The sequence below is a fragment of the Macaca fascicularis genome, chromosome 4 (assembly GCF_037993035.2).
Source record: "Macaca fascicularis isolate 582-1 chromosome 4, T2T-MFA8v1.1".
NCBI lineage: Eukaryota > Metazoa > Chordata > Mammalia > Primates > Cercopithecidae > Macaca > Macaca fascicularis.
Window position 1 is genome coordinate 130,328,050 of NC_088378.1, and position 16,985 is coordinate 130,345,034.

At 41.9% G+C, this 16,985-nt stretch overlaps 1 protein-coding gene across 1 annotated transcript; it reads right to left on the reverse strand.

The window, feature by feature from the left end:
- Positions 1 to 5,055: 5,055 nt before the first annotated feature.
- On the reverse strand, positions 5,056 to 14,565 carry TREML4 (triggering receptor expressed on myeloid cells like 4). Its single transcript, XM_015449422.3, is given in 6 exon segments — positions 5,056 to 5,828; positions 5,830 to 5,868; positions 12,430 to 12,490; positions 12,978 to 13,028; positions 13,513 to 13,843; positions 14,068 to 14,565. Coding segments are annotated over 6 exon segments (711 nt in total). The 5' UTR covers positions 14,242 to 14,565; the 3' UTR covers positions 5,056 to 5,773.
- Between the last annotated feature and the right edge of the window lie 2,420 nt (positions 14,566 to 16,985).

Sequence of the window (16,985 nt, forward strand, 5' to 3'; positions counted from 1 at the left end):
GGGAATGCAAGGGGAAGACTCCTGCAGGACAAGTAAAGTGAAGAAAATATTTAATTGGTTACAGTTATACAGTTCCCTTATTTGGCCTATCCTGTTGGAAAGACCCTAGTTATCTACATAAGCTTGTTGGCTTCTTCTGACTGGTTGAGCTTAAGTTCTTTTCTTCCTTAATGTACACATTTACAAGAAATAGCTCAAGTTAAGTTTCACTGATGTTTGCAAATCAAGCAAAGTTGAGGTCACTTATGAGGCCTGTTTTTTTTTTTTTTTTTTTCACAGGGACTCTTCAGGCCTGGTCTCCATTTTCATTCATTTTAACAGGACTCAGAGCAAAAAGTCCTCAAGCTTTCACGGCCACAATCTTAAACTGACCTTGGACCCTCCAAGCTCCAAGCAAAGTCTATCTCGGCTGACCCTAAGCTTTTATAGTCTCTCAACTCATTCACTCACTTATTCATTCATTCATTTGTTCATTCCCACAACCTCATTGCTATGCATGGGGCTAGGTAGGCACTGGGGGCACAGGAATGAGACACAGTTGTCACCTGAGACCTCTCAGCTCACAGATGTGTTTTGTTTTCCTTCTTCACCTTTCCTTTTTCCAACCCAGTCCTCAGAACTTCCTGAGCTCCCTGAGTTCAGAGGTCATCTCCCTCCCCAACACACACAGTATGTTCCTTCATCCCTTCCCCCATTAGAACAGTAAGTTGCTTTGGGGGCTTCATGCGCTTGCAATCCATGCTTCTATGAAACCGATACAGTGTGCCCAGCACTGAGCCAGGGATCGTCGAAACTGTGACCCTTGGGATCACTGTGCTGATAAGGGTACAAGGAATCAAACACTCATTCACTGATTGAGGAAGTATGCACAGGATTCAACCTTTCTTAAGAGAAATTTGGAAGCATTGGTCAAAGTCATTAAAGATATGTATACATTAGACTTTTATGTCCAAAATGACTTAACACAACAGTGTATTTTGTCTTTACATTTATTTTTCCCATTAAAAAATTAAGGTCTAATTTACACAGTACTATTCACCTGTTTAATGAACAGTTCTGAGAGTTCCAGGTATCCAATGCCATAATCAAGAGAGAAGGGTGCCATCATCCCAAAAGCTTTCTTGGATCAGTAACTTTATGTCTTTGACCAAATTTGAGAAGCTCAGACATTTCTTCGAATAATTTTTTAGTCCCACACTTTTTCTCCTTTGCTTCTGGGACTCTGATGATGCAAAAGTTAGCTCTTGTGGTAATGTCGCACAGATAGCCGAGGTTTTGTTCAATTATTTTCAGTCTGCTTTCTCTCTGTTCAGTCTGAGTAAATTTATTGATCTGTCTTTTAGTTCACTAATTATATCCTCTCATTTCTACTACCCTATAGTGTCCATCTAGTGAGCTTTTAATTTTGGTTATTATAGTTTTTAGTTCCCAAATATCCTTTTGTTATTCTGCTACTGATTTCTAGTTTAATTCCAAAAAACTCTACTGAGTTTGTTCTTTTCTTGTTTATTTTCTTTATGACTTACTTTGGACACAGATTAGTTTTAAAAATTTAAGTTTGGAAAATCTCTCAGCCTTTTTTCTTTATGATTTCTGTCTCTCTTATATTGGCTGCTTATGCCCGTCCTTACTAGAATTGAATCCTTATAGAGTTGTTTCTTTTAGTTATTTAATATTTTCTCATTTAACACTTAATTCTTTGATCTACTTAAAATTTATTTTAGATTATAGTATGAAAAGAGGGTAGCATTTAATTTTTTCCAAATAGTTAAACATATGCTGTTTTCATTGTTAAATAAACTCATTGATGTGAATGGCTATCTTTGTGATATAGTAAGTGTATCTATATATTTGGACGGTTTATGGCAAACTCATCAACTCTATTTACCTCTGGGGCTTCCTTAGGTAGTGAAATCTGTAGTAATTCACTGATCCTCAAAAAAAAAAAAAAAAGGGTGGGAAGGGAATAAAAGATGAGAACACAAGAAAAATTACCAAATGCTATAAAAGATAACAAATTGAACAAATTTCTTATAGAGAAACAAATTGAACAATCTGTTACAGAGAAAGCAGAACCAGTGGGAGAACAATGATTTAAAGAAGCATAGTAGATATTCTCAGAGCATAGTAGATATTCTCAGGACAATATTAGAGGCATGAAACAAGAGCAAGCAATAATGAAGAAGAAAACATTAGAAATATTGATTAAGAAAATGATCATTGTTGAAAGAAAACTCTGAATGCAATGACTGGCAGAAGAATGAGTACATAAGGGAAAGAGTCAAGGAGAGCTCCCTAAAGGCAGTAGGAAGGAATAAAGTGACAGAAAGTGTAAGAGAAACATTAAGAGGTATGGAGGATAGAAATAGAAACGTCAATATCTCCTCAAAGAAGTCCCTAAAGGAGAAAAAGGAGTAAATGGAGTAGAATAACTACTTGAAAAAATAATACCAAGGATTTTTCCGAATTAAACAAATATGTAAGACACCAGATTGAATGTGTTCAGAGAGTTCCAAATAGAATGGATAATCAAGCTTTTGGCTTCCCGCTCCCTCCATCTTTCCTTGTTTTGTCGCCCGGCTTCCCAAACACCCCTTGACTCTTCTCCCTCTTTTCTGCCCACCTGCGTGTCCGCGGGAGCCCGGGACCTCCTCGTGGGGGTCCGCCACTGCAGCACGGCGGGTTGTTGGGGCAGCCAGGGGCCACTGCTGGCCTCTATGGTCATACCACCCTCAAGGCGCCCGAGGCATGACCCAGGCAGGGTCGGCCTGGTTAGTAGGTGGATGGGATTCCGCCTGGGAATACCAGGTGATGTAGGCTTTTGGCTCCCTGCTCCTTCCCTCTTTCTGCCTTTTGTCGCCGGGCTTCCCAACCACTCCCTGACTCTTATCCCACTTTTTCGCCCCCCCCAAAAAAAAGAAAAAGAAAAAGAAAAAAAAAACAAACCGGATAATTACCCCACATTAAACACATTGTAATAAAAATTTCAAAAAGAAAATTATAAAATGTTCCAGAGATAAAATTGGTCAGTAAAGATGAATAACTATCAGATTATTATCAGACATTTCCATAGCAACACTATGAAGATAAGAAAACAATAAAAAATGTTCAAAATTTTAAAGAAAGATACATTTTTTTTTTTAGATGTTAGCTTATGACACAGAATTTACCACCTGCTTGAAAATTGTGGTTAAGGGAATTATGACAATTTTGAGGCCAAGGATGTTAAGAAAAAATATTTAAAAGTTATAGCTAAATGCTAGCTCTTAGCATCTGATTAAAGAAGACCTATTTTTATTTAGTCCATTTTTATCCCACTACCAATGTTCTTTAAGTGAAGCTCAATATTTCCATACTACAAGTGAACTTTTCCCAACCGACTGCAGTTGTAAAAGTTCAATAAATCAAGAAAGGATTGGGGTCAGCCACATACGACTGAAAACCAAATAGCAGTGGCTTCAAGACACAATTGTTTAATTTTAGGTATCATTTTAATTATGAAAATTTCCAAGCATACACAAAAGTAGAGATAATCACATATCTAGCCCCACGTAGCATCACTCAGCTACATTTATTTTTGCCGTCCATTTTTTTTTTTAATTGGCAATACCATTCCAAGGGTTGTGCTATGTGCTTCACATAGACTCAAAGAAAACACATAATCGCTAGTGTCTAGATTCTTGGTTCAGGTAACACAAGCTGGCAGTATTAATTAGATGTCTGAGATCCTACAACCCAGCTGATGCCACCTGTGTATAAGTCCTAAAGGAAGTCTCACATGATTCCACAAGAGAACCTGAAGGAGGGTATTCATCACAGCATTATTTACGATATAAAGAAGTGAAGGCAAAAAAGCACATGCACCCTGGGTTCGGAATGATGCACTATGGGATATGAACACAATGTAATAAGCACTGAAAAAAAGTGGGCTGTGTATATGCACCCAGCAAGGAGTAAGACAAGCATATGAAAAAGGTCTATCACGATTTCTTCTAAGTAAGTTTAAACATAGTCACAGAAAAAAAATACTGCATGTTTTATAAGAATACATTCAAATTTAAAGTTACATGCCAAACGCATTAGAGTGGTTGCTTCGGAGAAGAAGGCAAGTGGAAATAAGGAATGGGGATTAAAAAAATAAAGAAACAAAGCAAAAGTGATGCCTCTCACAGATAGGTGATGATCATGCGGCAGGAGCTGAGATATACATGAAGAGACTTTTGTTTGATGCCACGTCCCCAAAAGAGCAAAAGAAAATGGCGCTCTATTTATAGTGGTCTTTTTCAGGGCTGGCATTCAGCTGCTATGCACCAGTACCTCAAATTGGTTGTTCATGGTGGACCCCCATTCTGAGTTGGCAATCCCAGTCTCACTAGATGTTAGTTGGAAAATGACTGTACCTATTCTTGCTTCATAAATGTGTGCTCCTCTTCTGTTCCCTAAAACATTTATCTTTCACCCACCGTCAATTACCGTTAGTTCAACTTGATTTTCTCTTTTAGGCTATGAATCTCACATGTTAAGCAAACAGAATATGGGCCCCAGATTATCAGATTCCATTTATGGATGAATGTTCTGGGTCCTGTTTTAGGCTACTGAGTCTCCTGCTCATGTCATTTTAACTCATCTTATTTTTTCTTTTACTTCTAGATCTTCCTCAGCTTTCAGTCTGCTGATTACAGCCTTTCTTAGTTTCAATTTTATCATTTATTTTTAAGTCATTTCTCTCTCATTTAGGATATCTGAGGTGGGAGAGGAGGAAGGTGAGGGGATACACCTGCTTTCTTGCTCAGCTGCCCCTGACACATTCCAGTTCAGAGGCTGAATTTAATTAAGCACAAGAGGAAATTCATAGGACTCTCGGGCAGACCACAGGCAACAAACAGGGAAAATGTGAGGGATCCTGGAGACCTGCCGGGGCGGGGCTGAGAGAACCACAGAGTGCTGGAGAGGACACCAGGCGCTGCTGAAGATGCTGAGCTGGGCGTTGACCCGGATGCAGAAAGCCCCGCCCCAGATCTTCCCAATGGCAGAAGGCAGGGCAGCGGAAGTAGATCTAAGAGGGTTCAGGGCAGGGGTGAGCGGTCGCCACCGGGGAGATAGGGAGCTGAAAGTTCTCTCCAACAGGCTTAGTGCTGGCCTTTCCTCATGGGGAGGTGGGGCCTGATGCTTAGGGCAGCTCCCAATAGCTGGGCAGGGGAAGAACTGGAATTCATCCTGGATCCAAGCTGTGGCTCATGCACCCAAGGGTCCTGGGACAAGACTGTGCTGGGACAATCAGAAACCTCTGTCACTGCTGTCCTCAGACGGGGCAAGAGGGGGAAAGTCATGAATGGAAGTGATGTTTTTCTGATCCTTTGTCTCAGCCTGTCCCTGTTACCTGTTACTCCTTTTCCCGCCCCTCCCCCCACTTCTCCCAGTCCCCTGCTTCCTTCCCTTTCCTTTCCTGTCTCCTAAACCTTCTACCCAGGCACTCTCAGCTTTGTCCTCCTGGTCTTTTTCCTCTTAGGACAAAGACAGAGGCAGAGCCCTGGGATGGGACTCCCAGAAAGCCTCTGTCTCTTTCTAAGGTCTGCGTCTGCAGGAAGGCAGAGATTGCAAGGAAACATATTTAAATTGTTCCCAGCTGTCATTTTTCCTGGCTCTGTGATCTGGCTGCTTCTTCCTAGCCATCTTTCTAGGAACAGAATCCGGCCCCAGCTCTATTGCCCCCCAGACCAAATCCAGGCCCCTCTCACCTGTAGCACCTGCAGGTCAGAAACACAAACAGGACTCACAGCATCAGGCACTTGGCCATGAGGAGTCCACACAGCACAGAGACCAGCAAACGGGCCACCTGAGCCAAGGCAGGCAGGGACACTTGATTTCCTGCAGGGAAGAAGGAGAAAGGAGGATGGACTTGGGCCAGGATGTCACCACCTCCTGCGGTGTCCCTAAGCCAGGCAGGCCCTTTGTGGCTGGAGCTGTTTGTAGAGGGGCTCACCCTGAACTGACTGTGACACAGGGGCGTGGGGTAGGAGCCACAGAGATATCTGGGACTGAGAGGGGATCTGGTCAGAAGGAACCTCAAAGTCTTGAATGGAGGAAAAAGCTGGCCAGGGGAAGAGCAAGGGATTAGAGTTCAGGTAAGGGGAGGGATAGAGCCAGGGGAGCAGGAATTCTCCCTAACCAGGTCAGGTAGGACCGGACCATCAGGAGCCTCTTAGGAATCAGAGCCAAGTGCATCTTCAAGACAAGCCAAGATATCACACCTGAGGGAATGAGGCCTAGAGACTGCACAGGACCTGACCAGACCCTTAGGAGCAGTGACAGCACAGACCTAGACCTCCTGTCTGTTGGTCCCAGGGGTCCTCCCTGGTCCCCTCTGTGTAGTCCCCACTCCTGGCCTGCCTAGCTCTGATTCTAGGAATACCCTGTCCCAGCAAATCTGCTTTTCTCTTGTAGCCTCAGTAACTTTCTGCTTCAGTGTTACTTAATATATAATAAAGTCACTGAGCTCTTTTTATTTTCACTTTTTCATGGTTGACTTAGCTACTCATGTATATTCTTTTTTTCGTATAATTTTAGAGTAAATTTTTCAAGTTCTTTACAAAAGTACAAGTTGTGTTTGGGATTACATTTAAAGACTCTTTGATTTGGGAGAAATTGACATCTTTACAATGTTATTGCCTCTTCCAAAGTCATGGATTATTTCTATTTATTCAGATCACGTGTCATTTTTTAGCATTTTATACTTTTCTCCAAATAGGTCTTGGTTAAATTAATTCTTTCTAGAAACTTTATAGACTTTGTGACTGTAATGAAAACTATCTTATTTTTCTAAATGATTATTCCTCATACCAATCTATTTGTAATGTATGTCAGTTGATTTTGTCTCTGGCAGCCTTGCTAAACTCTCTTGTGACATCTAACAGTTTGTTGTTTCTCATTCTTTTTCTGGGTAGATGATCCCATCATCTGCAAGTCATGACAGTTTTTCCTCTTCTTGTCTAATCTTCTTTCTTGTAACCTGTTTTCCTTTCCTTCAAGCATTGATCAGAACCTCTAATATTTTAGAAGACATTTATGGTAGCTGTGAAAATCCTTAATTTGAGTTTATACCTCCAATAAGTAATCTTTATTGTAATCATTGGTGTACAATCTTTACCAAGTTTTCTGTTTTTATTTGTATTTTATTAAGAGCTTTTTCATATAACATAAATGTGCCAAATATTCCCAAATGTTTTTTGTGCAGCAGTTGACTTTTTTCCTGTAGTTTATGAATTTGGTTGACTTATATTAACAGATTTTGTAAAGTTGAACAATCCTTTTTGTTTTGTGATAAAACTCTCCTCTGTTATAATCAGTCTTCTTTTCAATGCACTCTTGAATTCAGTTAGCTAATGGTAATTTGGGAATTGACCCCATGTGCATCAGATAAATGAACCTGTAATGTAATTTTTTTGTATCACCTTTAATTAGTTCTGAGATTTTGATGACACTAACCTCTTCAAATGACCTGGGCCATTTTTGCTTCTTTTCTATTTTCTGCAACATCTAGTATGAAATATAAATCAAATGTTTCTTTAAAAATTGGGTTACCTGAAAACCATGTGAGTCTTGAATTTTCTGTGAGGATGGGTCTCATCAACCATTTCAGTTTTCCTATTTATTAATCTATTGAAATCTGTTACTTCTTGTGTTAATCTTGGCAGTTCATATTGTTATGAAATTGTGTGCTTCTAGGATTTAAAACAACAAGATTTTATTCAGGATTTATTTATTTTAAAATCTCTGTAGAATGAGTGTGTGGTTATTTTCTTCTTTTTCTTCGATTTGTTGTTTATTCATTATCTTCTTTTATCTTCTTTTGTCTTGGCAAGAACATGTCTATCTTAGTAAACTTTTAAAGAATGAATTATGAATTTCTTTGGTCTCCTTTCTCAATCGTTCAATTACATGATTATTTGGGCTTGCTCTGAAGCTCACGTTCCATCTTCTTGAGATGCTTCCTTAGCTCATTAATTTGAAAGTTTTCATGTTTTCCAACAAATGTATTCAAAGGTACTGATTACTCCCTAATATTGTATGCCTCATACTTTTTGATATATAGTGGTCATATTATAAAAGTATATTTTATTGCATACTTAAACATTCATATATGAATGTATTAGTAAATAGTTTGAAAAGTGCTATTTTATCTTTAGTTCTCTTATGCATTCCTAATGTCATTGCGTTAGGTTTGGAGAATATATTCTGTGTCATACTGATTCTTTAGAATTTCTTCACACTTCTTATGTGTCCTCATACAAGGTGTCCTTTTGTAAATACATTCCATGTATTTGAAAGAACGTATACTATCTGTTTTTATTATGTAGAGGGTTATAAACATATATATGTGTACTTATACACTATTTATATTTGTGAATACTGTATTTTATAAAACATACATAATATATGGAATCTGGCTGCAGAGCAGAAGGGTAGTGGCTGGTGAGCAAGGGAAGCCTCATAGTATTTACAGCCTCCCCATCGCACTCATCACTGCCTGAGCTCCGCCTCCTGTTAGATTAGTGGTGCTTTAGATTCTTGTAGTAGCATGAACCCTATTATATATTATTAAACTATTTAAAACAAGGTTTATATAGTTTAGAACATTTTTCAATCTGTAACTACATTTTTATATATTTGAAAATATATGTTTAAAAGTATAGTTTATATGTATCCTATATTATCATAAATATCTCATAAAATATGTAACATATTGATAAACATATGATGGTATTATACTGGAATTTATTAGTTATTTGGCTTAAAACTTAAACCCCTGTATTTAGTTTTGTCTCATTGGTCTTTGATCCTCTGAGAGGTATGTGAGCCTTCAACTACAATGGCTAATAATTTACTTCTTGCATTTCTGATATTGTTGCTTGATATATTTCATGGCCAAAATGTAAGCACATACACGTTTATGATGGGTCTATTTTCATATTCAAGTGTGTCTTTCATCAGTATATATTACATATCTTTGTCTTTTTTATAAGCAAACGTTATAGACATAATATTTTACCTTAAATTCTATTTTATTCAATATTAAGAGTGCCAGAACAGTTTGTTTCCTAATAGTCAAATATATTTTTCTAACTTTTAAACTTTTAAAATCTTTTTGTGTGTGTATCTCTTATAGATAGTATAATATTGCAATTTTTAAAACTCAAAGTGTCCCTGTCCTTATTTTGTGAGTTTAATTCACTTAAATTTATTGGAATTGCATTTATGTTAGGACGTAATTCTACCTTTTTATTTCACTTTTTCCATTTATTGTGCTTTATTTAAAAAAAATTCGATTCCAGTTTTCCTTTGGCTAGAGTTTTATTTTGCTGGATGAAAGGGTATACATTCTCTTGACTTAACCTGAAGACTCTTATCCACATTGGTTTAGTACAATTGCTACACTGAGCTTATCAATATCTACATATTGCCTCTCATGAGACAAATACCCAACCATCCTTTCATGGGCTTCTGGTCTCTCCTTCTCACCCCATGTTGATATTGTCTAGAACGGGGTCCCCAACCCCTGAGTCACAGACCAGTACCAGTTCCTGGCCTGTTAGAAATCTGGCTGCACAGCAGGAGGGTAGTGGCTGGTGAGCAAGGGAAGCCTCATAGTATTTACAGCCTCCCCATCGCACTCAACACTGCCTGAGCTCCACCTCCTGTTAGATTAGTGGTGGCTTTAGATTCTTGTAGTAGCATGAACCCCATTATGAACGGGGCATGTGAGGGTTCTAGGTTGCATGTTCCTTAGGAAAATCAAATGCCTGATCATCTGCCACTGTTTCCCATCACCCCCAGATAGGACTGTCTAGTTGCAGGAAAACAAGCTCAGAGCTCCCACAGACTCTACATTATGGTGAGTTGTATAATTATTTCATTATATATTAAAATGTAATAATAATATAAATAAATAAAGTGCACAATAAATGTTATGCACTTGAGTCATCCTGAAACCACCGCCCACCTCCAAGTCCATGGAAAAATTGTCTTCTGCGAAGCCAATCTCTGGTGCCATAAAGGTTAGGGACTGCTGGTCTAGAATGTTATTTTTCAATGACCATGAATGTATTTTCTCTTGTTCTTCATTTTGCTCTTAGCTGCCATTTCTATGAATTAAAAAAGATAAAAATAAACTTTCCCAAGATGCTGGGCACACTTACTCCCTCACTTCTAGCAGTGTCTCCATTGTTTATTTTTCATCCTAGCTGAGTCCTTCCTCCAGGACTGTTTTCAATGGGGATCTCTGCATGTGGCAAACCTTCTGAGGCCTTGAGAATCCAGAGGTTTTATGATTTCACATTGGAGTGACAATTTGGCTGAATACAAAACACTGGATACAAAGTTTTTCTTTAGTACTTTAGAAATATTACTCAATGGTCTTCTTTTCTCTAGTGTTCCTCTTAAGAAGTCTAATTCGTGTTCCTTTGTAGGTGATCTGAGAGCGTTCAGACATTTCCCTCTGCTTTTTAAGTTCTTCCGTTTTACATAATGGGTGTAGAGGTATTTTTTGTGTGTGTGTTGGCTGTTTTCCCCTATTTGGCAATGTACGAATCTTTTCAATTTGAGGTCTTTTCTTCTATAATTTTGAAAAACTTTCCTGGATTCCTTCTTCAAATATTTCTTTCTTTCATCCTTTATTTCCCACAGGGGTTCTTGATACCCATACATTAGTACATCTACTCTTTTCCTTCATGTCTCCTGACTTCTCTTTGATTTTTAAATGTCCAGTTCTTTCCAGGAACTTCTGTGAGAATTCCTCAACTTCCTACAGCTCACTGGCCAGCCACGGCCATCCTTCATCACATATATTGTGGTCTATAATATTTTTCACAACTATGATTAGCATTTGGCTCTTTTTTTCCAATGGATCATCCTCATGATCCACATAGGTCATGTTTCCCTTCACCTTTTTAGCCAGACTGATGATAGGTACTTCAGTTCCTGGGGAATGGGCAGTTCCCATAGTTCTGCTTCACAGGTTTCTATTGTTGGGTGTGTTGCCACTCTTTTAAGGTAGTGCTTCTACTAAGAAACCTAGGTATTTTGGCTTGTGAATTCAGATTCCACTGGGCGTATTAGATACGGATCTGGTAATGGGGAATAATGGAAGACTAAATCCTCTAGCCATTGAGGATTAAAAATGAGAGGAAAAAGCCCTAAAGCAACAGTCCCCAACCTTTTTGGCACCTGGGAACTGTTTTGTGGAAGACAAATTTTCCACAGACCTGAGAGTTGGGATGGTTTCAGGATGATTAAAGCACATTATATTTATTGTGCACTTTATTTCTATTATTATTATGTTGTAATATATAATGAAATAATTATACGACTCAACGTAATGTAGAATCTGTGGGAGCCCTGAACTTGATTTCCTACAACTGGATGGTCCCATCTGGGAGTGATGGGAGATAGTGACAGATCATTAGCCATTCAATTATCATAAGGAGCATGCAACCTAGAACCCTTGCATGCACAGTTCATAACAGGGTTCATGCTACTATGAGAATCTAATGCTGACACTGATTTGACAGGAGGCGGAGCTCAGGTGGTAATGCAAGCTATGGAAAGAGGCTGTAATTCAGATGGTGGTAATGCAAGCTATGGAAAGAGGCTGTAATTCAGATGAACTCCAGTGGTTCGCCACTCACTCCCTAATATATGGCCCAATTTCTAACAGGCTTGGGGACCACTGCCCTAGAGCACAAGACCCCAGGGACCCCCATTAGCTGCCACGCTTGTTCTCTGGTTAGAGTTTCACCTTCAAACTCCCTGAGAGAGAGAGTCTGTTTGTAATCCACCTGTGCTGGAGTTTGCAGGAGAGGGCTAGGGAGCAAATGCTCTGGCAGTTGGTTGTCTATTTTCATCAGTCGCTCATGGCTTTTGCTGTGCTCCATGGTCCCCTAGAGCACCTGTGACCTAGTCTATTGCAGCCTATTCCTACAGTGAAGGGGAGGCCATGATGGCCTCAAAACCCATGACTACAGGGATAGAAGCAGAATTTAAGAGCATTCCTCTCATCTTTCTCTGGCTGACTTCTCCAGCCACCATCTGCCCCAGGCTGCAGTCACTCTATTCACATTCACCCTTCAACACACCAACACAGCCTCCAGTTTCCACATTTTCTGGATTCCATTTTGTCTCATTGCAGAAATCCATGTTGAACTGTCTTTTCCATGGTTCCTCCACAATTAACAACCTGCATCCTCTTCCCCTTTCCTCTCTACCAAACTTGGAGTCATGGCCTGGGGGCTCCACAGCTGTAACCTATGCCCCAACCCACCCAACCCACCAGAGAAGGATCCTTGCGTGCCCTGGACCTGATTTGAAGGTTCATGAGCTAATCAGGCCTCCCTTCCCAAGACCTCCCTCCCATTGTTAAAACCTCTGACCTACCTGGTCTCAGAGCCCTTGATGGAGGGATGGCCAGAGGTCCCCTCTGGAGAAGTGATCAGAACTAAGGAGGACACAAAGAAGACAGTGGCTGCCCAGGGGACCAGAATAAAGAATGGGATTGGGTCCCAAAAGTGTGAGAGGAAGGGGAGAGGGACCAGAGGCAGCTCCTAAGGGTCCCTCAGGCTAAGGGTAACTGAGGCCTGAAATCTCCATATCCAGCTAAAGTTAAGTCTGGCACTGTCCTCTCCATGCTGGTGGGCCAGTGGCAGGAGGGCTGGGACACATGTGTGCAAGGTGTCCCATATGGACTCCCCTCTAGGGACACCCGCCCATCATCATGAGAACATAGCGATCTTCTGATCACATCAGATAGTGCATGTTTCTCTCCCTGGGAGTCAGTGGGCCCTGAAGGTAGCTTCCCACTGGCCCAGGCCCCAGGAGATCAGTCCTCAGAGGCAGTCCTCCCTGGTTTCCCCTTCCCTGAATCTGAGGCTCCCAAGCTGCCTGGTGACCCTTCTAATCTCCCCCCACCGAGGCCTCCAACCTACCTGTGCTTGTTGCGAGCCAGGGGAAGGTCCACATAGGAGACGTTGTTGGGGCTAAAGAAAAAAGCAGACAATGACTCTCCAGGGGCCCAGAAGAGAGTGGGGTCTACCCCATACATGAGAGGAGGTAGGGGCCCAGAGCCAGACCCTCAGGATGTCTTAGGCCGGGAGTGTCCCGTGCCTCAGATCTGCATAACAGAGCTGTGGGGGTGTGTGTGTGTTTTTGTGTGTGTGTGTGTGTGTGAAAAGAAGAGTTGCGGGTGTGCCTGTGTAACACGAAGAGAGATGCAGAATGACAGACAGACTGTGTCTCTGTCCAGGGATCTCTGGGGGTATCTTCCCAACAGTTGAGGCCAGGATGTGCTGGGTGAAGGAGAGGTGAGAGTCCATGTCTAGGGACAGAATCTTTGCTCCCCTTGGGTCAGAGCAGAAGACCTGGCAGGATGGGGGATGATAGAGGCATGGGAGGGGGGGCATGACATTTCCTTCAGGTCCGTGGGGGGTGGCACAGAGGTATTTCCTCAAGAAAAGCGCTCACCTGGAGACACCACCAGATTGATATCTCTAAGAACAGTGATGACTTTTTTGGAAGTGTTGTAAATTCCACACCAGTAGAATCCTGAGTCGTTCTGTGTCAGCTGAATCATGGTGATGTTGAAGAAGCCAGCGTCGGGCTCATCCCAGATTGTGTAACGAGACTTCTGAACTGCTGTCCGGGGCTTGGAGCTGGTGACAAGTATGGTACACCAATCTGGAGATGTCTGCTGACACCAGGTCTTGGACTGATAGGGTCCTGTCTTGGGTGAGTACTGGCATTGCAGGAGAAGGGTCTGTCCTGTGTGTTTGTGAAGTTCTTCAGGCATGGTGCCCTTTACCCAGGAACCTGCAGAAAGATACCAAGGTCAGAGCTCTGAAGGGACCCAACCTCCCCCATCACAGGCTTGGGAAGGGGAGAGGGAACTACTTCTGATGCCCACACATGGAAGAGGGCCCCTAAATTCTGTCCTCTGGTCACAGAGCCACGCTGCTTCCCTGCCCCACTCATTCTTCATCCCACTCCTTGTACCCCCTGCCCTCTTTCCTTCCATGTCACCTGAGGCCAGGAGCAGCAGCAGCACAGGTAGAAGCAGCAGGTGTGGACCCTCCCAGGCCATTCCAGCCCAAATCTGTTTCTGACAGTGGAGGAGAGGATAAAAAAGGGAGTCCTCTCAGGAGAGGGAGTCAGATGCTCTGCCTGATTCTGCCCCAGGTTCCCAGTGTCTCTCATCTGGGAAAATTGAGGAAGGTCAATGCCTTGACCGAAATGGTCGGCCTGGGAGGGCGGGCTCTGCAGACCAGGGGAGGAGGGGCAGCCAGGCCTGGACAGCAGCCATCTGCTACAGGGTCTGTCTCTGGGCCTGGTCACCTCAGCCCTCCTGTGTTGCTCTGCTGCCTTTCACTGAACTTCTCCCTGCGTCTGCTGCTTTATGCCTTCCAGCCCATCATACTGCTCCTCTGTTGCTAGGGGCAGCTCTCAGGATGGCCAAGAATAAAGCTGGTGAATAAAGCTGGGTCATCCCTCCTTCCTTCTCTCTATGCACTTCCTATAGGTGGTCAGGGCACTTGGAGGCATAACCAGACCCCTGAGTCCTTCTGGTCTCAGCCATGGTGGATTGATGATGAGTTTTGATCCTGGGACATTTTGTAGAGGGCAAATTTTAATCCCAGGAATTATAAGATGTACCCTGGAAATGGTGGGGCCAGGAGAGCGGGGAGAAAAGAGAGTGCTGGTCAGGGATATTTGGAGGGGAAGGCAGGCAGGAGTGGATCAGTTATGGGAGCTTGGGATCATCTCAATCATTGCTTGTTGGATGAATACATGAGTGGATGAAATAACAACGTGTGTGTAAAATGTACAGTAGAAGAAAATGGCCAAAGTGAGAACTATCTAGCAACAAAATCAAGTGGTACTGGATTACCACCCAATGTGTATATTAAAACTCTAGGAGTCCATGCTGATGTAAGTAAATGACTGAATAAAGAACTGCAGGAGAATAGACAAATATTCCATGTATAAGGATTCTGCTGTGTTCAGAATGTTGGTGTTCCTCCACCTCATATATTCAAACGTAATTTCCGTGTGATAGCATTAAGAGGTGGGATCTTGTGGGAAAATCTGGTCATGAGGGTGTCACCCTCAAGAATGAGATTAATGCCCTTATACCAGAGACTGCAGGAAGCAGATTTGCCCTGTCTGCCATGTGAGAACAGTGTTCACACCTTCAGTCAACTGAGGTTACTGCAAGAAAGCACCACCTTGGAAGCAGAGAGCAGCCCTCAGCAGATAACAAATCCACTGACACCTTGATCTTTGACTTCTCAGCCCCCAGAACTTTGAGAAAGAGATTTCTATTATGTATAAAGTCGCCAGTCTAAGGCATCTTCTCATAGCAGCCTGAAGGAACTGAGGGAGATTGCAAACAACTCTTATAGGTTCTGCTCTCAAGGGGGAGCGTAAATTCCCACTGCTAAAGCGTGGGCTGTGCAGGTGACTTTCCTCCAGAGGACAGCATGGGGAAGGAGGAGAAGAGTAACTGTACAGTGGAGAAACCTCACGCTTACTGTGGCAGCCAGGCAACCAAGATGCAGACCCACAGGGATAACTCTGGTTGTTAGAATGTGTCACTGACTTGATGTGATGACAGGGTAATTAGCTGTGCAGACTCCTTCCCCAAAGCCACTAGCCCCAGGAGAAAAACATCAAACAAATTCCACATGAGGGACATTCTACAAAATACCTGAACAGCATTCCTCTAAACTGTCAAGGCCATCAAAACTAAGAAATAATGCCCAGAAACTGCCATGGATAAAAGGAGACTAAGCAGACATGAAGACTAAAAGCAATGTGGTGTCCTAGGTGGGATCCTGGAGCACAGAAAGTACACGAGGTAAAAGCCAGGGAAATCTGAATGAAGTAAGGACTTCAATTAATAAAATCTACCACAGAAACAGAGTAGAATAGCATTAGCAGAGGCTGGGGATTGGACAGACTGGGTAGGTATTGTTGAAGAAACACAATTTAAGTTAGACAGAAAAAATAAGTTCAAGAGATCTATTGTACAATATGGTGAGTGCAGTTCACAACTACGAATTGTACACTTGAAAATGACAGAGAGTAGATTTTAAATGTTCTCACCACAAAAAAATTAAGTGTATGTGGTATTGCTTGATTTAGTAATTTCACAGTTAATACACACATCAAACTATCCTACCATGCACTATAAATACATGAGTTCTACTCATCAATTTTGTAAAATTATAGTAATGTATCAATATCAACTCATTAATTGTGAGATATGTAGCATACTAGTGGACTAGGTTAATAGTAGAAGACATTGAACATAGCACATCAGGGATGTGTGCAATACCTACACAATTCTTCAGTGAATCTGAAAGCATTCTAAGTGTAAAAGATTAATTTTAATATGTATAGAAACGATTTACCCAAAGCATATGAATAATCGCTTGATACATAACAAACAGCAAAGTTTTAAGAAATCTTAGTGTGGCTAGGTGTAAAGCACAGTGACTGCAATGACTGTAACTATTCAAGGGATTCGTTCATCCCAGGTCTGCTTGCCGCTCTGCACAGTGGCCATGGATATGTCCCTGTAGGTGTGGAATTCACAGGGCTGGTTTTTCCTTAGTGTTACATCAGCGAGCTCTCCCTTGGTGCGTTCAGTCTTCATGGTGTCTTGTTGAGATAACGGGATCACTTCAACACCCTAAAATGGGCAGGAATTCCGGTCTTCTGAAGACCCACTTGTCCCTGGTCCTGCTGTGGAATGGAGCCCCCAGGAGCCCCAAGAAGAAGGACAAGAGGCAGGAGGAGGTGAGAACCTGGAGTTTCTGAGGAAAAGGACCAGAAAGCCTGGAGCCCAACCTGTCATTAGGCATGGGGAGAACAGTCAAGTAAGAGGGAAAAAAAGGAGCAGAGATCTCCAGCTACTTCCTGCACGTGGCCTTGTGCTC